Genomic DNA, 23501 nt, shown 5'->3' on the forward strand with positions numbered 1-23501 from the left:
AGCAAGATTCCATGAGAAGGATTCACCATCCGTGGCAAACTAAGGAAGTTAAGGATAGTATCAAATTGAAAGAAAAAGCGTACAATACTGCGAAAATTAATAGTAGGTCAGAAGATTGGACAGATTTTAGAAACCAGCAAAGGATGACTTAAAAAAAAAGGAGGGAGAAATAAGAGTTTGAGAGAAAGTTAGCTAGAAAAATAAGAACAGGTAGTAAGAGTTTCCAGAAGTATTTAAAAAGCAAAAGAATAACTAAAATGAGCATTGACCCCTCAGAGGGTGAGACTGGGAAATAATGGGAAACAAGGAAATGGTGGAAGCGTTGAACAGGTATTCACTGTAGAAGACACAAAAAATCCCAAGAATACATAAAAATCGAGAGGTGAAAGGGAGGGATGAATTTAAAACAATCACAATCACTAGGGAAAAGGTACTGGGAAACTATTAGAACTAAAGACTGACAAGTCCCCAGGACCTGATGGCTTGCATCCCAGGGTCTTAAAAGAAGTGCAGAGATACCCACCTAGAAGGACAAGGGCAGCAGATGCATGGGAACACCACCACCTGCAAGTTCCTCTCGACATCACACACCATCCTCACTTGGAACTATATCGCCGTTCCTTCACTGTCGCTGGGTCAAAATCCTAGACTCCCTCCCTAACAGCACTGTGGGTATACCTACCCCACATGGACTGCAGTGGTTGAAGAAGGTGGCTCACCACCACCTTCTCAAGGGCAATTAGAGATGGGCAATAAATGCTTGCCTAGCCAGCAATGTCCATATCCCATGTACAAATAAAAAAAATCGTAGATGCATTAGTTCTGATCTTGCAAAATTCCCTAGCTTCTGGAAATGTTCCAGCGGATCGGAGCATCAATTGTAACACCTCTATTCAAGAAAGCAGGGAGACAGAAATCAGGGAACGATAGGCCAGTTACAGGGAAAATGCTAGAATCCATTATTAAGGAGGTAATATTAGGACATTGGGAAAATTATAATAAATCAGGCAGAGTCAACATGGTTCTGTGAAAGGGAAATCATGTATGACTAATTTATTAGAGTTCTTTGAGGAAGTAACAAGCAAGGTAGAACCTGCAGATGTGATGTACTTGCATTTCCAAAAGGCATTCGATAAGGTGCCACATCAAAGGTTACTACACAAACTACGAGCTCATGGTGTAGGGGGTAACATATTAGCATGGAGAGAGGATTGGTTATCTAACAGAAAGCAGAGAGTAGAGATAATGGGTCATTTTCGGGTTGGCAAGCTGTTACTAGTGGAGTACCCCAGGGATCAGTGCGGGGGTCTCAACTATTCTAATCTATATCAATGACTTGGGTGAAGGGACCAAATATATGGTAGTTAAATTTGCTGAAGACACAAAGATAGGTAGGAAAGTAAGCTGTTGAGAGGACATAAAGAGTCTACAAAGGGGTTTAGATAGGTTAAGTGAGTGGGAAAAAATTTGGCAGATGGAATATAATGTGGGAAAAAGTGAACTTGTCCACTTTGGCAGGAAGGATAGAAAAACTGTATACTATTTAAATGGAGAGAGACTGCACAGCTGTATGGTACAGAGGGGTCTTGGTGTCCTGGTACATGAATCACAGATTCTTGACAAACAAGGGAGTCAAAGGATATCAGGGGTAGACAGGAAAGTGGAGTTGAGTCCACAAACAGATCAGCCATGATCGTATAGAATGGCGGAGCAGGTTCGAGAGGCCGATATATGTTTGTAAGAGGTTAGCATACAGGTACAGCAAGTGATTAGGAATGCAAATGGAATGTTGGTGTTTATTGCTAGGGGAACCGAGTATAAAAGTAGGCAGGTGTTGCTACAGCTGTACAGGGCCTTAGTTAGATGGCACCTGGAGTACTGTGTACAGTTTAGGTCTCCTTACTTAAGAAAGAATAAAACAGCATTAGACGGAGTTCAGAGAAGGTTCACTCAACTGATTCCTGGGATGAGGGGGTTATCTTATGAGGAGAGGTTGAGCAGGTGGGGCCTATATCCATTGGTGTTTAGAAGAATGAGAGGTGACCTTGTTGAAACATATAAAATCTTGAGGGGATTTGACAGGGTGGATGTTGAGAGGATGTTTATTCTGGTGAGAAGTGTAGAACTAGTGGACACAGATTAAAAATTAGAGGTCTCCCATTTAAGACCGAGATGAAGAGATTTTTTTTCTCTGAGGATCATTAGTCTGTGGAATTCTCTACCTCAGAGAGCAGTGGAGGCTGGATCATTGAATATATTCAAGGCTGAGTTAGATAGATTTTTGATCAACAAGGCAGTCAAGGGTTATGGGGGCAGATAGGAAAGTGGAGTTGAGACCATAATCAGATTAGCTATGATCTTATTGAATGGCAGAGTAGGCTTGAGGGACTGAATGGCCTACTGCTGCTCCTAATTCTTGTGTTATAGTGTTCTCCTCCCATTTGTACTCATCTATCTCTCAGCAAAACACTCTATTCCTTTCTCCCTCATATGCTTATTTAGCCTCCCCTTAAACACATCTGTACTATTCTCTTCAACTATTCCCTGTGGTAGCAAGTTCCACATTTTCACCACTCTCTAGGTAAAGAAGTTTCTTCTGAAATCCCTATTTGATTTCTTGGTGACTATTTTATATCAATGGCCTCTTGTTTTGTTCTTCCTCATAAGTGGAAGCCCTCTATCTGTATCCACTCTATCAAAATCTTGCACAATTTTAGAGATGTCTATTCAAGAGAAAAGAGACACAGCCTGTTCATCCTCTCCTGATAGATATACCCTGTACTCCTGGTATCATCCTTGTAAAAATATTTTTCAGCCTCTGAAGTGCCTCTGTATATTTTTTTATAATATGGCGACCAGAATTATCCATAGTACTCTAGGTGTGGTGTGACCAAGATTCCATACAGGTTTAGCATAACTTCTTAATCATAGTTTCTTTTATTCATTCATGGGAGCATCGCTGGCCAGGCCAGCATTTACTGCCCATCCCTAATTGCCCTTGAGAAGGTGGTGGTGAGCTGCCTTCTTGAACTGTTGCAGTGCCTAGTTTGGTTTTTTAAGGCCTAGTTAACCTGTGTCACTACTTTTAGTTATTTGTGATTTTGTACTTCAGATTCCTTTGCTCCTCTACCCAATTTAGATTCTTATTTTCTAAGTAATATGCAAACTCCTGATCTTTCATGCCAAAATGTAACATCTCACATTTATCTATGTTGTTAGGAGGCCAGAGGATCCTCGGTGTTCAGGCCTTCTGACTGCTTTTGGAGAACAGCAGCAGTGACACCCCAAGGAAGGTGGTCAAGACTGCAGCTGAGGCTTCCCAAGCCCCACAATTCCACCTCCAATAACCAGCACTAGGGAGTTGGCCTGAGCTGGTGGGCAGGGGTAGAGGGCGCCACTCCGAATGTGTCCAGCAAATTTGGGGGCACAGCAGGCCAAAGGGGCAGCGCGCACTTCTGATACGCTTCTTCTGTCAGTGCCAAGTCGGTGGGTGAGGAATGTCCAAGCGCCATGTTGCGCTCTCCTAGGGCATCATTCTATCATGCTGCAAATGTGGAACGTCAATCAATGGCAAATGGAAGAACAGGGGCCACCGACGTACCCCAGTTCAAACAAAGAGGCCAACCAAATGGCAGGGTTTCAGTAAATAGCAATCAGCCAAAAGCACAAAGCAGCAGCAGCCAGAACATGTAAAATAAAAGGGTACCTGTTACACTTACCTCATTGTGAAGAATATCCAGTACTTCCTGTATGCTGTTAGTAAAGTTATCTGGAGTGTAATTGTTCTACAGATTAGAAGATAATGGATAATTATTACTTAATAATAAGTTACATAGTGTCTTATTAGATCGAAATATCTCATAGTCCACCACACAATGAATTACTTTAAAATGTGGTGACAATTGTTGAGAAGGCAAGCACAGCAAGATTCCACAATGTAGGCAGGTTTTCTAACTGTAGTGATCTAACACAAGTCCAATCTAAATCAGAGAAAAAAAACGTGCCTGAATTTAAAGGACATAAAATCATAGAATGGTTACAGCACAGAAGGAGGCTATTCGGCCTGTCTTGTCTATGCTGGCTCTCTCCAAGAGCTACTCAGCTCCCATGCCCCTGCCTTTTCCCCATAGCCCTGCAACTTTTTTCTCCTCAGATAATTATTCAATTTCCTTTTGAAAGCCTCGATTGAACCTGACTCCACCACACTTTCAGGCAGTGCATTCCAGATTCTAACCACTTGCTGCATAAAAAAGTTTTTCCCTCATGTTGCCATTGCTTCTTTTGCCAATCACCTTAAATCGATGTCTCTGGTTCTTAACCCTTCTACCAATGGAAGCAGTTTCTCTCTATCTACTCTGTCCAGACCCTTCAAGACTTTTGAACACCTCTATCAAATCTCCTCTCAATCTTCTCCAAGGGGAAAAGCCCCAGCTTCGCCAATCTATCCTCATAACTGAAATCTCTCATCTCCAGAATCATTCTCGTAAATCTTTTCTGCACCACCTCCATGTCTTCACATCCTTCCTAAAGTGTAGCAGCCAGAATTGAACACAGTACTCTAGTTGAAGCCATACCAGTGTTTTATAAAGGTTCACCATTGGTTGGCATCCTTCCATCTACGAAAGATGATGGACACAAAGCACACAATCCATTTAGGTGGGGTATCTTCTCTTGCTGCACCTTTACTGATGGTTGTGAAGGCCAATCCTTGAGTGGCAGGTTTTGCCACAAGTACCGGATGTGAAGCTGCCAAGTGACGCTGCGAGTTGTTGTTTTTGGCGTTGATGTCTGTTGCCAAGCTGCTGTAGCAACTGGTTATTGTGGTAGTGCACACCCCCAGTCCACAGGATGTGTTGCCATTTCCTTCTTTCATCAGTTAGTGACTGCCAGGTTAAATAGTCAACATATAGGGCCTTTATGTCACACTTGAAAGCATCCTTGAAGTGGAGCTTTGTGCGCCCCACTGGTCGCTTGGCCTCGGCTACCTCACCATACAGAAAGTCCATGGGTAAGCGACCGTCTTCCATCCTGTGGACGTGTCTGATCCACCGATGCCATCTCTGTTTGATTAGTGCCAACACACTTGGGAGCTCTGCTTTTGCAAGGACTGTCACATTTGTGATTTTGTCCTGTCAGGATATACCCAGAATGCACCGCAGACAGCGAAAATTATTGAGTTTCTTTTCCTGGTATCTGTAAGTCGCCCACGTTTCACAGCCATACAGAAAGGTGTTGAGAATACAGGCCTTATAAATCATCAGCTTGGTCCTAAGGGTCAGCTCGCTGTTATCCCATGCACGTTTCACAAGTTGGCCAAAGGTGGTAGCTGCTTTCTCTATACGAGTATCTGCATCTGGAGACAAATTGTCTGTCACCGTGGATGCAAGGTAGCAGAATTTTCTAACCACTTCCAGTGGGGTGTTATTTAATGTGATCAGGGGTGGAGAGGCAACACCTTGACCCATGACCACAGTTTTCTTGATGCTCATAGTCAAGGACAACAAGTTACAGGCACGGAAGAGACAGTCCATGAGTCTTTGTAGCTGCGTTTCTGTGTGAGCGACTAACGCAGCATCATTAGCATAGAGGAGTTCTCTGATCAGGATGTGATGTGTTTTTGTCTTCGCTTTCAGCCTTGATGGATTGTAGAGCTTGTTGTCTGACCTGGTGTGCAAGTAGATTCCTTCCATACCTGCAGGGAAGACAAAGGCCAGGAGCATGGAGAAGAAGATGCCAAACAGAGTGGGGGCTAGCTGTCATTGTTGCAGTCTCTCTGTCACCTTTGTTTTTGTATAAGTGTGATGATTTTGGCGTCACACATCGCCTGGTGGAACAGAACTTACTTTCCAGCAGAGATGGAGAAGGTCATAAAGGTGTGGCAATAAATGAGACCTACTGTGCTTGAGCAGTCGACAGGGATTCCATCTTTGCCAGGTCCTGTTCTGTTTGCTAGGTGGTCTATGGCCTCCTCGAGTTCCAGTGATGAAGGGTTTTTCATCTAACTCATCCAAGACAGAAAGTTGCGGGAGAGCACCAAGTGCAGACTAGGAGAATTCTGCCTCACAGGAGTACAGCTCACAGTAGTGCTCAGCCCAGCGGGACATCTGTTTACTTCTGTTGTTGAGTACTTCACCATCTGCCAACTTCAGGGGAGCAACTTTGGTGATGGCAGGGTCAAGCGCCCTCTTGATCCCTTTGTACATAGCTTGTAGATTTCCTTTGTCACATGCAGTTTGGACTTCTTGACATAAGTTGATCCAGTGTTTGTTTGCACAGTATCTCCCTCTCCTTTGCACAGCTGTCTTGGCTACTTTCAGGTCATCCAGTGTCTTAGCTTTTGGGTTTATGTTGTTCATTATGTAGGCTTTGTTTTTTGCACCAATGACAAATAGGCTTTCATCTTTCCTCTTTCCTCTGGACACCGGCCTACAAGGTTGAGAGGAGGGTGCAGATGCTAGGCAAGTCTGCACCTCCTAAAACCAAGCATAGGCTATGCAGCAAAAAAAAAAGGTAACTTTTCAGCTTGGAAGATGGAATGTGAGGACTGTGTGTCCTGGAATAAACAACAACCCACACTCCACAGCAAGTGTATGCAAGACAGCCGTGATTGACCGTGAGCTCCAAAAGCTTGGTATCGACACTGCCACTCTACAAGAAAGCAGACTAACCGACGCAGGCACTATTAGAGAGGTTAATTACACCTTCCACTGGAATGAAAAGAGTGCTAAAGATTGCTGTGAGCATGGTGTAGATTTCACTGTTAGCAACCGGCTGACACAGTCAATTGAGCCAACAGTAGCAACCTTGGAGCACCTCCAACTCCCTACGGTTATCATCTGATGGAGGTACAGTCAACATCATATGTGTCTATGTACCAGCAGTGAACGCCAGCATCTCTGGTAAACATCTCTGGTTCTGAAGAACATCCCAAATGGTGAGAGGCTATTCACCCAGGGCAATTCCAACACACGTGTTGGGGCAGACAGTGATTCATGGTCAACGTGCCTCAGTCGTCATGTGGTGGGCAAGATCAATGGTAACACACAATGCCTTCTTGTGCCCAGAATGAACTCTGCATCACCAACACCTTCTTCCGTGCAGACATCACCACAAGGTATCATGGCATCACCCAAGGTCTGGACATTGTCACCAACTAGACCTGGTCATCAAGAGGAGGTGCGATCTGCCCAGTGTTCTTCACACCCACACTTATCACAGCAAAGACTGCGATACTGACCACTGTCTTAGCAGCAGCTAAGAGTGAAGGTGCACCCCCGAAAGTTCCACAACTCCAAACATAACAGTCCGCCATGCATCAACATCCCTTGTGGAAGCAATGATGCCAAATTCCAGCACTTTGCGCTATCACTAGAATGTTTGCTACCCACTAAAGCTTTAACAGGAAGCACTGATGCTGGCATCAATGAAGCTTGGTAGTCACTAAGCTCAGTCATCTGGTGAAGCAGCAGAAGCATCATTTGGTAAATGTGAAACCCGCATTGAGACCTACTCAGCTGAGATGAAAGATTCACCATTACTTCCTTTCTTTTGTATACCACACCTCTATTTATAAAGCCATGATCCCTATGCTTTATTAACTGCTTTCTCAACCTGCCCTGCCACCTTTAATGATGTGTGCACATATATCCCCTGGTCCCTCTGTTCCTGCACCCCCTTTAGAATTGTATCCTTCATTTTACACTGCCTTTCCTCACTCTTCCTACCAAAATTTTTCACTTCACTCTTCTCTGCATTAAATTTCATCTGTCACGTGTCTGCCCATTCCACCGGCCTATCTAGGTCCTCTTGAAGTTTATCACTATCCTCCTCACAGCTCACAATACTTTCAAGCTTTGTGTCCTCTGCGAATTTTGAAATTCTGCCCCGCACACCCAAGTCTAGGTCATTAATATCGATCAAGAAAAGCAATGTTCCTAATACCCACCCCCGTGAAACCCGTCCTCCAGCCTGAAAAATAACCATTCACTACTCTGTTTTCCTGTCACTTAGCCAAACATACCAGCCTAGCTTTTCTGACGAACAGTACAAGTAGCCCATTCATTTCAACTGCTTACCATCAGTGTTACAATTGGAAAACCATGGGGAATATGTAGGTCAGCACTGCCTAATGGACAAATCGACCATGCATTGGAGAATCAGTGCCATAGCTCTATCTCCGACTTCTCCACTCCAGACTTGGTGGGGGGGCGGGGGGTTTGGGGGGAGGGGTTCAAAAATCAACTCAATCATCCATTCTGTGTCTCAGAAATGAGAGGCTAGGAGGTGAAAATTAGATGGGGGGTGGGACGGAGCATCTTAGCCTGCCCTATGGCCTACCTAGCTTAGCTACACCTATAAATATGTGAACAGCCTGCCAGCTTGAACAGGCAGTTTTACTAAGCAAATTGGGGTCCTATGCCGGCCGATGTGAAATTCAGTTGGAAATGGACAGTTTCTGCCATGCCAGCGATGACTAGTTGTTCTTGGTCCTGAGGGGCCGAACTGGCTGTTGTTAGAGGGGCCACCGGAGGCTGTTCGAATCACGGCCAAAAAAAGATCAGCAGTGATCCACCTGGCTCCAGAAAATACATGTGAGATGTTGGCAGCCTGGGCCTGTACTCTTGGCTTCCTCTCACCCTCCATTCCACCCACCCTCCGACCTGCTCAGTCTGACAGTGTTAGAAGTAGTGGGCTGCATTATGATGCCTATTTATCACCCACAGCTCACTGCTCCCATTCAAATGAGGCTCAGAGCTGAATCTGCATCAGGCCTTAGACCAGCACGTGCAGCAGCCACACCATTGACCAGCTGCCAGTTTTGGGCACGTGTCAGGTTTCTCCTCCCCCACATGGCGTGCAGCCTTGCTGAATTTGTCTGTAACCTTCAATGAGAATTTGGATTTCTTTGGGCTTCAATTCCACATTCAGAAAATTAAGAGGGTTTGTTGAACTGTGATCCCTAAAAGACAAAAGCGCAAGGGGAGAGCCAACTGTGTAACAGCCCCGACAAACAAATTTTTCTGCAGCACCTGTGGAAGAGTCTGTCACTCTAGAATTGCCCTTTATAGCCACTCCAGGCGCTGCTCCACACACCACTGACCACCTCCAGGCGCTTACCCATTGTCTCTCGAGACAAGGAGGCCAAAGAAAAAAAAAGATCCCTATCATCACAAGCCTGAGTTCTGAGGATCTCTGCTGCTCAGCTTTGAAAGGGGATCGACTGAGTGGTGATCTTGTAGACGGTAAATGCTGTGGGCAAGGTGAATCCAGAACAGGACTTCAAAAATTGTTGAGGAAGGGTTTGAAGAAGTACAAAACCAAGCTGGCTAAATGGAGTTGAGGTGCAAATCAGCCATGATCTAATTAAATGGTGGAATAGGCCCATAAGAACATAAGAACTAGGAGCAGGAGTAGACCATATGGCCCCTCGAGCCTGCTCCGCCATTCAATAAGATCATGACTGTTCTTCAACCTCAACTCCACTGTTCTGTCTGATCCCTATATCTCTTGATTCCCTTAGATTCCAGAAATGTATCAGTCTTAGTCTTGAATATACTCAACAACTGAGCACCCATACCCCTTTGTGGTAGAGAATTCCAAAGATTCACAATCCTCTGAGTGAAGAAATTCCTCCTTACCTCAGTCCTAAATGACCAATGCCTTTTCCTGAGGTTATGCTGCCTAGTTCTGGACCCTCCAGCCAGGGGAAACAGCTCCTCAGCATCTACCTTGCCAATCCCTCTTAGATTTCTATACATTTCAATAAGATGATTTCATTTTTCTAAACTCTAAAAAGTATTGGCCTATTCTGTTCAATCTCTCCTTATAGGACTCGAGGGGCTCAATGGCCTACTATTGCCATGTTCTTCCTATAGAACATAGAACATAGAACATAGAACATACAGCACAGAACAGGCCCTTCGGCCCACAATGTTGTGCCGATCCTTTGTCCTCTGTCAAGGACAATTTAATCTATACCCCATCATTCTCCTTTATCCATATACCTATCCAAAAGCCTTTTGAAAGTCCCTAAAGTTTCTGACTCAACAACTTCCCCGGGCAAGGCATTCCATGCCTCGACCACTCTCTGGGTAAAGAACCTTCCCCTGACATCCCCCTTATATCTCTCACCCTTCACCTTAAATTTATGACCCCTTGTAACGCTTTGCTCCACCCGGGGAAAAAGTTTCTGACTGTCTACCCTATCTATTCCCCTGATCATCTTATAAACCTCTATCATGTCACCCCTCATCCTTCTCCTTTCTAATGAGAAGAGGCCTAGAATGTTCAGCCTTTCCTCGTAAGACTTATTCTCCATTCCAGGCAACATCCTGGTAAATCTCCTCTGCACCCTCTCCAAGGCTTCCACATCCTTCCTAAAATGAGGCGACCAGAACTGCACACAGTACTCCAAATGAGGCCTTACCAAGGTCCTGTACAGCTGCATCATCACCTCACGGCTCTTAAATTCAATCCCTCTGCTAATGAACGCTAACACCCCATATGCCTTCTTCACAGCCCTATCCACTTGAGTTGCAACTTTCAATGATCTATGCACATAGACCCCAAGGTCTCTCTGCTCCTCCACATGCCCAAGAACCCTACCGTTAACCCAGTATTTTGCATTCATGTTTGTCCTTCCAAAATGGACGACCTCACACTTTTCAGGGTTAAACTCCATCTGCCACTTTTCAGCCCAGCACTGCAACCTATCCAAGTCCCTTTGCAGACGACAATAGCCCTCCTCGGTATCCACAACTCCACCAACCTTTGTATCATCTGCAAATTTACTGACCCACCCTTCGACTTCCTCATCCAAGTCGTTAATAAAAATCACAAACAGGAGAGGACCCAGAACTGATCCCTGCGGCACGCCACTGGTAACTGGGCTCCAGGCTGAGTATTTACCATCTAAGACCACTCTCTGCCTTCTATCAGTTAGCCAATTCTTAATCCAACTGGCCACATTCCCCACTATCCCATGCCTCCTGACTTTCTCCATAAGTCTACCATGGGGGACCTTATCAAATGCCTTACTAAAATCCATGTACACCACATCCACTGGTTTACCCTCATCCACTTGCTTGGTCACCTGCTCAAAGAATTCAATCAGGCTTGTGAGGCAAGACCTACCCCTCACAAAACCGTGCTGACTGTCCCGAATCAAGCAGTGTCTTTCCAGATGCTCAGAAATCCTATCCCTCAGCACCTTTTCCATCAACTTGCCTACCACTGAAGTAAGACTAACTGGCCTGTAATTCCCAGGGTTGTTCCTATTCCCTTTCTTGAACAGGGGCACAACATTTGCCACCCTCCAATCACCTGGTACCACCCCCGTCAGCAGAGAAGATGAAAAGATCATTGCCAGCGGCTCTGCAATTTCATCCCTTGCTTCCCATAACATCCTTGGATATACCCCGTCAGGCCCGGGAGACTTGTCTATCTTCAAGTTATTCAAAAACCCCAACACATCTTCCCTCCTAACGAGCACTTCCTCGAGCTTACCAGTCTGCTTCCCACCGTCCTCTTCAGTAATACACCCCTTCTCATTCGTAAATACCGAAGAGAAGTACTCATTCAAAACCTCACTTATCTCTTCCGGCTCAACACACAGTCTCCCGCTATTGTCCTTGACCGGACCTACGGTCCCCCTAGTCATCCTCATATTTCTGACATACGCGTAAAAGGCCTTGGGGTTTTCTTTTATCCTACCCGCCAAGCATTTTTCATGCCCTCTCTTAGCTCTCCTAATCCCTTTCTTCAGATCCTTCCTGGCCATCTTGTATCCCTCCAGAGCTATGCCTGTGCCCTTTTTCCTCAACTTTATATACGCATCCTTCTTCTTCCTAACAAGACTCTCAACCTCTCTTGTCAACCACGGTTCCCTCACATGACCATCCCTTCCCTGTCTGACAGGGACATGCTTATCAATGGCCCCTACTATCTGCTCCTTGAAAAAGTTCCACATTTCGACCGTGCCCTTCCCTGCCAGCATATGCTCCCAACTTATGCTCCTCAGTTCCTGCCTGACAGCATCATATCTACCCTTCCCCCAATTGTAAACCTTGCCCTGTTGCACATACCTATCCCTCTCCATTACCACAGTGAATGCTACAGAATTGTGATCACTATCTCCAAAGTGCTCGCCCACCAACAGCTCTATCACTTGCCCTGGTTCATTACCTAGTACCAAATCCAATATTGCCTCCCCTCTGGTCGGGCAGTCTACATACTGAGTCAGAAAAGCTTCCTGGACATACTGCACAAACACTACCCCATCCAAACTATTCGATCTAAAGAGTTGCCAATCAATATTTGGGAAGTTGAAATCCCCCATAATTACTACCCTGTGACTTCTGCTCCTTTCCAAAATCTGTTTCCCAATCTGCTCTTCCACCTCCCTGCTGCTATTGGGGGGCCTATAGAAAACTCCCATCAAGGTGACTGCTCCTTTCCTGTTCCTGACCTCAACCCACAGTGCCTCAGTCGGCAGATCCTCCTCGAAAATTCTTTCAGCAGTTGTTACACTATTTCTAACTAACAATGCCACCCCCCCACCTCTTTTACCACCATTCCTAATCTTATGAAAACATCTATAACCAGGTACCTCCAAAAACCATTCCTCCCCCTCACCTATCCACGTTTCAGTGATGGCCACAACATCGTAGTCCCAAGTGCCCATCCACGCCTTCAATTCACTCACCTTATTCCTGATGCTTCTTGCGTTGAAGTATACGCACTTTAACCCTTCTCCGTGCCCATCTGTCCTCTGTGACAGTGCTACCTTCCCCAATACCTCACTACACTCTTTGTCTTTCTGAGTGGACCCACTGGTCCCTGGATTACAAGTCCGGTTCCCATCCCCCTCCCAAACTAGTTTAAACCCTCCCGAACAGTACTAGCAAACCTCCCTCCCAGGATATTGGTGCCCCTCTGGTTCAGATGCAGCCCGTCCTGTTTGAACAGGTCCCATCTTCCCCAGAATGCAGTCCAATTATCCAAGAACTGGAAGCCCTCCCTCCTACACCATTCCTGCAGCCACGTGTTCAGCTGTGCTCTCTCCCTATTCCTAGCCTCACTATCACGTGGCGCCGGCAACAAACCAGAGATAACAACTCTGTCCGTCCGAGCTTTCAGCTTCCAGCCTAACTCCCTAAACTCACTTCTAACATCTGTGCCACCCTTCCTTCCTACGTCGTTGGTGCCAATGTGCACCACGACCTCTGGCTGCTCCCCCTCCCCTTTAAGGATCCTGAAGACGCGATCACAAACATCACGGACCCTGGCACCAGGGAGGCAACAAACCATCCGTGCGTCTCGCCTGCGCCCACAGAACCGCCTGTCCGTACTCCTCACCATCGAGTCCCCGATGACTAGTGCTCTCCCATTCTCCCTCCTTCCCTTCTGAGCCACAGTGCAGGACCCCGTGCCAGAGGCCCGGTCACTGCAGCCTGCCCCCGATAGGCCGTCCCCCCCAACAGTATCTAAAACTGTATACTTGTTGTTGAGGGGAACGACCACAGGAGATCCCTGCACTGACCTCTTCCCACCTCTAACTGTTACCCAGCTGCCTTTGATTTGTGGAGTAACGACCTCCGTGTAGCTTCTATCTATCAACCCCTCAGCTTCCCGAATGATCCTCAGTTCATCCAGCTCCAGCTCCAATTCCCTAACACGGTCTGATAGGAGCTGGAGACGGATGCACTTCCAGCAGGTGAAGTCGGCAGGGCCACCGGAGGTTTCCCTCACCTCGAACATTCTGCAGGAGGAGCAATACACTACACTGGCTGCCATTTCTTTTATTCAATTACCCCTTAGTTAAGTACAACTATAGATATTAACAAAAACAGTAAATAGCTTACCTGTTCAGTCCTTTTTGGCTAGAGGAGGAGGGTAAAAAGGGTCTTATTATTAGGTTACAGGAGGAGGATGGGTGGGAGACACTACATGTGTAGTGGCTCGGGTTTACTCAGCTCCGCACCTTTAAGGAAAATACCCACCCAGGAGTCCTCGCTGCCGACCAGCTTCCGGTTCCTCCGGCGCCAAAAGAAACTCAAAGACAAGGAAAACAGTAAGTAAAACAGTAAGTACTTACTTTTAAAACACAGCTCCTGATGCCTTCACTCACCCACCGAAGAGTCGCTACCTTCTCCTGCTGCTCCGCCGGGAAATGAGGCCGAGTCCACGGAGCTCCGCACCTTTAAGGAAAATACCCACCCAGGAGTCCTCGCTGCCGACCAGCTTCCGGTTCCTCCGGCGCCAAAAGAAACTCAAAGACAAGGAAAACAGTAAGTAAAACAGTAAGTACTTACTTTTAAAACACAGCTCCTGATGCCTTCACTCACCCACCGAAGAGTCGCTACCTTCTCCTGCTGCTCCGCCGGGAAATGAGGCCGAGTCCACGGAGCTCCGCACCTTTAAGGAAAATACCCACCCAGGAGTCCTCGCTGCCGACCAGCTTCCGGTTCCTCCGGCGCCAAAAGAAACTCAAAGACAAGGAAAACAGTAAGTAAAACAGTAAGTACTTACTTTTAAAACACAGCTCCTGATGCCTTCACTCACCCACCGAAGAGTCGCTACCTTCTCCTGCTGCTCCGCCGGGAAATGAGGCCGAGTCCACGGAGCTCCGCACCTTTAAGGAAAATACCCACCCAGGAGTCCTCGCTGCCGACCAGCTTCCGGTTCCTCCGGCGCCAAAAGAAACTCAAAGACAAGGAAAACAGTAAGTAAAACAGTAAGTACTTACTTTTAAAACACAGCTCCTGATGCCTTCACTCACCCACCGAAGAGTCGCTACCTTCTCCTGCTGCTCCGCCGGGAAATGAGGCCGAGTCCACGGAGCTCCGCACCTTTAAGGAAAATACCCACCCAGGAGTCCTCGCTGCCGACCAGCTTCCGGTTCCTCCGGCGCCAAAAGAAACTCAAAGACAAGGAAAACAGTAAGTAAAACAGTAAGTACTTACTTTTAAAACACAGCTCCTGATGCCTTCACTCACCCACCGAAGAGTCGCTACCTTCTCCTGCTGCTCCGCCGGGAAATGAGGCCGAGTCCACGGAGCTCCGCACCTTTAAGGAAAATACCCACCCAGGAGTCCTCGCTGCCGACCAGCTTCCGGTTCCTCCGGCGCCAAAAGAAACTCAAAGACAAGGAAAACAGTAAGTAAAACAGTAAGTACTTACTTTTAAAACACAGCTCCTGATGCCTTCACTCACCCACCGAAGAGTCGCTACCTTCTCCTGCTGCTCCGCCGGGAAATGAGGCCGAGTCCACGGAGCTCCGCACCTTTAAGGAAAATACCCACCCAGGAGTCCTCGCTGCCGACCAGCTTCCGGTTCCTCCGGCGCCAAAAGAAACTCAAAGACAAGGAAAACAGTAAGTAAAACAGTAAGTACTTACTTTTAAAACACAGCTCCTGATGCCTTCACTCACCCACCGAAGAGTCGCTACCTTCTCCTGCTGCTCCGCCGGGAAATGAGGCCGAGTCCACGGAGCTCCGCACCTTTAAGGAAAATACCCACCCAGGAGTCCTCGCTGCCGACCAGCTTCCGGTTCCTCCGGCGCCAAAAGAAACTCAAAGACAAGGAAAACAGTAAGTAAAACAGTAAGTACTTACTTTTAAAACACAGCTCCTGATGCCTTCACTCACCCACCGAAGAGTCGCTACCTTCTCCTGCTGCTCCGCCGGGAAATGAGGCCGAGTCCACGGAGCTCCGCACCTTTAAGGAAAATACCCACCCAGGAGTCCTCGCTGCCGACCAGCTTCCGGTTCCTCCGGCGCCAAAAGAAACTCAAAGACAAGGAAAACAGTAAGTAAAACAGTAAGTACTTACTTTTAAAACACAGCTCCTGATGCCTTCACTCACCCACCGAAGAGTCGCTACCTTCTCCTGCTGCTCCGCCGGGAAACTATGCCGGTGGAACAAAGGATGTACAGATTCAAGACAAATTTAAATCTGATCTCTTCTAACGAAGTGTGACCAACATATTGAATGACCATCTGGGCAAAGAAGTGAAAGCAAAAGCTCTGTAATCTTTTAACGAGTGGTAGGATGCTGTGATGGAGAAGAACTCGAGCTTCTCTGGATCAGTGGGCGAGGGTGACCCCAATGACGTTCCTCATCCAGAACGATCCACAGTGATTTGTTTTGTGAATGAGTAGGTCCGTTCTCAGCGACCAATGTATGAATTTCCCCAGTCACCAGCAAGCACACACGCACCTCCACCAGTGCCCCATGAAAATGGGAAGTGGACAGTTTAATTCTATGTTGTGCTTAATTGTAAAAAGGTAGCGATAGTCGGCTTTTTAAAATGCACACTCGTGGCACTTTCCACCAGGTTGTCTGGAGCAGATCCTTTTATAAAATACACATTTACCATTCTAAGAGAAATGCCTTTCATTGTCAAGGTGAGAGAGTTAACCAGAGATCCCATGTGCCATTTAGATCGGTTTTGCCCTGACTTACTTTTTGTAGGGATTACTTATTATACCCCTTTGAAAATGATTAGAGAGTTCTCCTAGTGTCTTGGCCAACATTCATCCATCAAGCAACACCACCAAGAATAGGTTATCTGGTCATTCATCTTGTTGCTGCTTGTGGGAGCTTGCTGTGCACAAATTGGCTCCTGCATTTACTTACAGCAATAGTGATTACCCTGTGCAGCAATATGGGGCATCCCGAGGATGTGAAGTGTGCAATATAAATACAATTCTGTCTTTCCTACATTTATGTGCATTAAAATCCAATCACTATAACTCAGCCCATCTATATAGTGGGTGCAAATCTCACTGAAGATACTTTATCCTGTGGAGCTGTTCCACAGTGTGAGTTGCCACTGGAATAGGGGAGGGAGAGAAGAGAGAAACGTGAAAGAGAAAATACTATTCAGTGGAGCTAATTGAGGAAACGTAGAGATACCACACTCCAGTGAAGATTTAACACAAGTCTCCATCAATATCACCTACAGGATCCTCGCAAAATTCGCAGAGATCATTCCCTCCGATAAACAAGGTGATCATCTTCCAATCTTCTTGAAAATTGATTCTCTGTTGAAACATAGTCACACTGTTATTAGCATTCCACTGCCAATTGTACATGGGCTAATGCTGTCCCACTGCCCGTGTGAGCATCCGAGAATCTCCCAGTCTGTGCCTCCCACCGCTCGCTTGCCCATCACCCTGCTGATCTTTCCACTCTCTACATCTAACCTGCTGCCTGATTTTCTACCCAAGTGCTCATTTCTCCTATGGTCTAGTTGCTGATTCCGTGACCCACTAGGGTTGCCCAGCCTCCAAGATTATCCTGGAGTCTCCAGGAATAAAAGATTAATCTACAAGATACTGTTACGAGCAACTCATGAGAAAAGTCATAGGGAGATCAAAAAAAACGGTGTCTTCTGTTTCATTTTTTGGAATATAAGTATTGGTTATAAAAAATACTAGAGCCAGGAGATAAAGGCTTTTGACTGACAGTCAAGCAATTAGGTAATTAATACCTTGATGGCGTTCCAATTGGCGTGTGAAAGCGGTGTGCTGCAAGGATAGATGTGTTAGGCAACCAATGGTGGGACCGTGGGGGCGGGGCTGTTGTTGGCAGGAGGTCACATGATGAAACCACCAGGAATACTTCCAACCAGAGCTGGCAACCCAATTACCCACTGGATCAGTGTCTATACTGCTCCTTTTTTTCCACTTTGGTTGCTGCATCCAATGTTAATTCCTATTTTCACATCTCCGCCCCTCTGCAGAGATTGTCCACTGATTGCAGACCAATCCTGATTTCAGCCTGTCCACCCAATAGTCTGTACGTCTGCACAGCCAATTAGATACTTTTCTCACTACTCATGTATTTACCTTCCTTTGTCGACCTGTCTAATTTAGTTATTATATGGAAATATAGTAGAGGATCCCAACTCTGGATATTACTTAGACATTGCACATTTCTATTTTTGTATTGCATACATATTTAAATAACTCTATGTGAATGTATGTATATATGTTGTAATTTCAATAAAATGTTTTTTTAATTCATCCTTGTGATGTGAGTGTCTCTGGCAGGGCCAGGATTTATTGGCCAACCCTAATTGCCCTTGAGAAGATAGTAGTGAGCTGCCTTCTTGAACTTACAGGTGATGTGGTGTTCCAATGCATCATTTTTCATTCGTTCATGGGATGTGGACATTGCTGTCGAAGTCACTATTTGCTGCACTAATTGCCCTTGAGAAGGTGTTGGTGATCTGCCTTCTTGAACTGCTGCAGTCCATCTGGTGCGGGTACACCCACAGTGCTGTTACGGAGGGAGTTCCGAGATTTTGATCCAACAACAGTGAAGGAACGTGACATATTTCTAAGTCAGGATAGTGTGTGGCTTGGAAGGGGAACTTGCAGATGATGGTGTTCCTAAGCGTCTGCTGCCCTTGTTCTTCTAGGTGGTAGAGGTTGCGGGTTTGGAAGGTGATGTCAAAGGAACCTTGCTGAGTTGCTGCAGTGCATCTTGTAGATGGAACATACTGCTTCCACTGTGCGTTGGTGGTGGAGAGAGTGAATGTTTGTGAATGGGGTGCCAATCAAGCAGACTGCTTTGTCCTGGATGGTGTCGAGCTGCTTGAGTGTTGTTGGAGCTGCACCCATCCAGACAAGTGGAGAGTATTCCATCACACTCCTGACTTGTGCCTTGTAGATGGTGAATAGGCTTTGGGGAGTCAGGAGCTGAGTTACTCACTGCAGAATTCCCAGCCTCTGACCTGCTTTTGTTGCCACAGTATTTATATGGCTGGTCCAGTCCAGTTCAGTTTCTGATCAATGGTAACCCCCAATATGTTGATAGTGGGGGATTCAATATGGTAATGTTATTGAATGCCAAGGGAAGATGGTTAGATTCTCTTTTGTTAGAGATGGTCATTGCCTGGCACTTTTGTGGTGCAAATATTATTTGCCACTTATCAGCCTGAATGTTGTCCAGGTCTTGCTACATCTGGACACAGGCTGCTTCAGTATCTGAGGAGTTGCAAATGGTGCTGAACATTGTACATTCATCAGCGAACATCTCCACTTCTGAACTTATGATGGAGGAAAGGTCATTGATGAAGCAACTGAAGATGGCTGGACCTAGGGCATTGCCCTGAGGAACTCCTGCAGCAATATCCTGGGACTGAGATGTTTGAACTCCAACCATCTTCCTTTGTGCTAGGTATCACTCCAACTAGTGGAGAGTTTTCCCCCTGATTCCCATTGACATCAATTTTGCCAGGGCTCCTTGATGCCATACTCGATCAAATGCTGCCTTGATGTCAAGGGCAGTAGTTCTCACCTCACCTCTCGAGTTCAGCTCTTTTGTCCATGTTTGCACCAAGGCTGTAATGAGGTCAGGAGTCGAGTGCCCCTGGCAAGCCAAACTGAGCATCACTGAGCAGGTTATTGCTGAGTATGTGCTGCTTGATGGCACTGTTGATGACACCTTCCATTAATTTGTTGATGATCAAGAGGAGGCTTATGGGCCAGTAATTGGCCGGGTTATCCTGCTTTTTGTGGACAGGACCTAAGCTGGGCAATTTTTCACATTGTTGGGTGGATGCCAATGTTGTAGCTGTACTGGAACAGCTTGATTAGGGGCACGACAAGTTCTGGAGCACATCTTCAGTGCTATTGCCGGGATAGTGTCAGGGCCTATAGCCTTTGCAGTATTAGTGCCTTCAACCTTTTCTTGATATCATGTCGATTTAATCAAATTGGCTGTGATGTTGGAAACCTTAGGAGGAGGCCAAGATGGGTCTGTTGTCCGTGTTTTTCTAAATGGTAGAGGTTGTGGGTTTGCAAGGGGTTGTCGAAGGAGTCTTGACAAGTTGCTGCAGTGCACCATGTAGATGGTACACACTGTTGCCACTCTGCACTGGTGGTGAAAGGACTGAATGTTTAAGGTGGTGGATGGGGTGCCAATCAAGAGAGCTGCTTTGTCTGGATGGTGTCGAGCTTCTTGAGTGTTGTTCTTGAGCTGCACCCATCCAGGCAAGTGGAGAGTATTCCGTCACACTCCTGACTTATGCCTTGGAGATGGTGGACCGGATTTGGGGAATCAGGAGATGAGTTAATCACCGCAGAATTCCCAGTGTCTGAACTGTTCTTGTAGCCACATTATTTATATGGCTAATCCAGTTCAGTATCTGGTCAATGGTAACCCCTAGGATGTTGATAGTGGGGGATTCAGTGATGGTGATGCCATTGAATATCAAGGCAAGGTGGTTAGATTCTCTCTTAGACTCAGAGTTATACAACACAGAAACAGGCCCTTCGGCCCATCGTGTCTGTGCCAGCCATCAAGCTCCTAACTATTCTGATCCCATTTTCCAGCACTTGACCCATAGCCATGTATGCTAAAACGTTTCAAGTGCTCATCTAAATATTTCTTAAATGTTGTGAGGGCTCCTGCCTCTACCACCTCTTCAGGCAGTGCATTCCAGATTCCAAACACTCTCTGGGTGAAAAATGTTTTCCTCAAATCCCCTCTAAACCTCCTGCCCCTTACCTTAAATCTATGCCCCCTGGTTTTTGACCCCTCCATTAAGGGAAAAAGTCTCTCCTATCTAACCTATCACTGTCCCTCATAATTTTGTATACCACAATCATGTCTCCCCTCAGCCTTCTCTGCTCTAAGGAAAACAACCCTAGCCTATCCAGTCTCTCTTCATAGCTGAAATGCTCCAGCCCAGGCAACATCCTGGTGAATCTTCTCTGTACCCTCTCCAGTGCTATCACATCCTTCCTATAGTGTGGTGCCCAGAACTGTACACAGTACTCCAGCTGTGGCCTAACTAGCATTTTATACAGCTCCATCATAACCTCCCTCCTCTTATATTCTATGCCTCGGCTAATAAAGGCAAGTATCCCATATGCCTTCCTAACCACCTTATCTACCTGTGCTGCTGCCTTCAGTGATCTATGGACAAGTACACCAAGGTCCCTCTGACCCTCTGTACTTCCTAGGGTCCTACCATCCATTGTATATTCCCTTGCCTTGTTAGTCCTCCCAAAATGATCACCTCACACTTCTCAGGATTAAATTCCATTTGCCACTGCTCCGCCCATCTTACCAGCCCAATATATATCTCCCTGTAATCTAAGGATTTCCTCCTCACTATTTACGACACCACCTATTTTCGTGTCATCTGTGAACTTACTGATCATACCTCCTATATTCACGTCTAAATCATTATGTACACTACAAACAGCAAGGGTCCCAGCACCAATCCCTGCCATACACCACTGGTCATGGGATTCCACTTGCAAAAACAATCCTCGACCGTTACCCTCTGCCTCCTGCCACTAAGCCAATTTTGGATCCAATTTGCCAAATTGCTCTGGATCCCATGGGCTCTTACCTTCTTAACCAATCTCCCATGTGGGACCTTATCAAAAGTCTTACTGAAGTCCATGTAGATGACATCAACTGCTTTACCCTCATCTACACACCTAGTCACCGCCTTGGAAAAATTCAATTAAGTTAGTTAGACACGATCTCTCCCTGACAAAGCCATGCTGACCGTCCCTGATTAATCCCTGCCTCTCCAAATGTAGATTAATCCTGTTCTTCAGAATTTTTTCCAATAGTTTCCCAAACACTGATGTTAGACTCACAGGCCTGTAATTACCTGGTTTATCCCTGCTACCCTTCTTGAATAATGGTACTACATTCGCTGTCCTCCAATCCTCTGGTACCTCTCCTGTGGCCAGAGAGGATTTGAAAATTTGTGTCAGTGCCCCTGCTATCTTCTCCCTTGTCTGGGATACATCTCATCTGGGCCTGGGGATTTATCCACTTTTAAGCCCGCTAAAACAGCTAATACTTCCTCCCTTTCAATGCTAATATGTTCAAGTATAGAGCCAACTGTGCAACAGCCCCAACAAACAAATTTCTCTGCAGCACCTGTGGAAGAGCCTGTCACTCCAGAATTGGCCTTTATAGCCACTCCAGGCGCTGCTTCACAAACCACTGACCACCTCCAGGCGCGTATCCATTGTCTCTCGAGATAAGGAGGCCCAAAAGAAAAAGAAAGAATGTTCAAGTATATCACAATCCCCCTCCCTGATCTCTACACCTACATTGTCATTCTTCACAGTGAAAACAGATGAAAAATAATCATTTAAAACCTCACCTAAGACCTCTGGCTCCACACACACAGATTGCCACTTTGGTCCCTAATGGCCCTCCTCTTTCCCTGGTTATCCTCTTGCCCTTAATATACTTATAAAACGCCTTAGGATTTTCCTTTATCTTGCCCACCAATGTTTTTTCATGTCCCCTCTTCGCTCTCCTAATTACTTTTTTAAGTACCACCCCCCCCCCTCCCCCCACCCACACACTTTCTATACTCCTCTAGTGCCTCCACTGTTTTCAGAACTCCTAATCTGCCGTAAGTCTCCTTTTTTTTCCTGATCCAATCCTCTATACCCCTTGACATGCAGAGTTCCCTGGACTTTTTGGTCCTACCCTTCAAATTAATGGGTACATGTTGGCTCTGAACTCTCACAATTTCCTCTGTGAATGACTCCCACTGGTCTGATGTAGACTTTCCTACAAGTAGCTGCTCCCAGTCCACTTTAGCCAGATCCTGCTTAATCAAATTGAAATCGGCCTTCCCCCAATTCAGTACCTTTATTTCCGGTCTATCTTTGTCCTTTTCCATAACAACCTCAAATCTTACAGAGTTATGGTCACTATCCCCGAAATGCTCCCCCACTGACACTTCTACCACTTGCCCAGCTTCATTCCCTAGGATTACGTCCAGTACTGCCCCTTCTCTTGTAGGACTTTCTACGTGCTGGCTCAAAAAGCTCTCCTGTTTGCATTTTAAGAATTCTGCCCCCTTTAAGCCTTTTGCACTAAGACTATCTAGTTGATACTAGGGAAATTGAAATCCCCTCCAATTATTACCCTATTATTTTTACACCTTTCTGAGATTTGCCTGCATATCTTCTCCTCTATCTCTCTCTGACTGTTTTGAGGCCTGTAGTACACATCCAGCCAAGTGATTGCCTCCTTTTTGTTTTTAAGTTCTACCCATATGGCCTCATTTGAAGACCTTCTAAGATATCATCCCTCCTTACAGCAGTAATTGAGGTTTGATCAATAGTGCAATGCCACCTCCTCTTTTACCCCCTTCCCTGTCACACCTGAGGTTACTTGCCAATTATCAGTCCAAGCCTGAATGTTGTCCGGGTCTTGCTGCATGCAAAATACAAGGCGCTGTGCCATTTCCTTTTCTTTCAATCTCTTTTTAGTGCTGATTAAGGTATTTTGCACTTTTCAATATTCACATTTAATACATATTATTCAGGAAGACTAAAAAAGTGGAGTTGAACCCTGGATATGAACTTTTCTTTTGGTGTCTATTCGTAAGGTCGAAGGAGCAGGAACTGTGAGGGCGACCAGATGGATAATGGAATGGACTCAGTAAAAGAGCACAATGGACTAAACTATGAACAGCACATAGAGGTGAACTCACGTGT

The 23501-nt window shown here is 46.0% G+C and overlaps 1 protein-coding gene across 2 annotated transcripts in view; it reads right to left on the bottom strand.

The window, feature by feature from the left end:
- plb1 (phospholipase B1) overlaps window positions 1-23501 on the bottom strand; it is a 234932-nt gene that overhangs the window by 156119 nt on the left and 55312 nt on the right. For both annotated transcript variants that reach the window (XM_068019539.1, XM_068019548.1), the window contains exons 23-24: window positions 16965-17045; window positions 3720-3785 (exon numbers count right to left, since the gene is read on the bottom strand). In XM_068019539.1, the coding sequence (XP_067875640.1) occupies window positions 3720-3785; window positions 16965-17045 (147 nt within the window). The remainder of the gene's footprint in view (window positions 1-3719; window positions 3786-16964; window positions 17046-23501) is intronic.

The sequence above is a fragment of the Heterodontus francisci genome, chromosome 3, assembly GCF_036365525.1.
Source record: "Heterodontus francisci isolate sHetFra1 chromosome 3, sHetFra1.hap1, whole genome shotgun sequence".
Classification (NCBI taxonomy): domain Eukaryota; kingdom Metazoa; phylum Chordata; class Chondrichthyes; order Heterodontiformes; family Heterodontidae; genus Heterodontus; species Heterodontus francisci.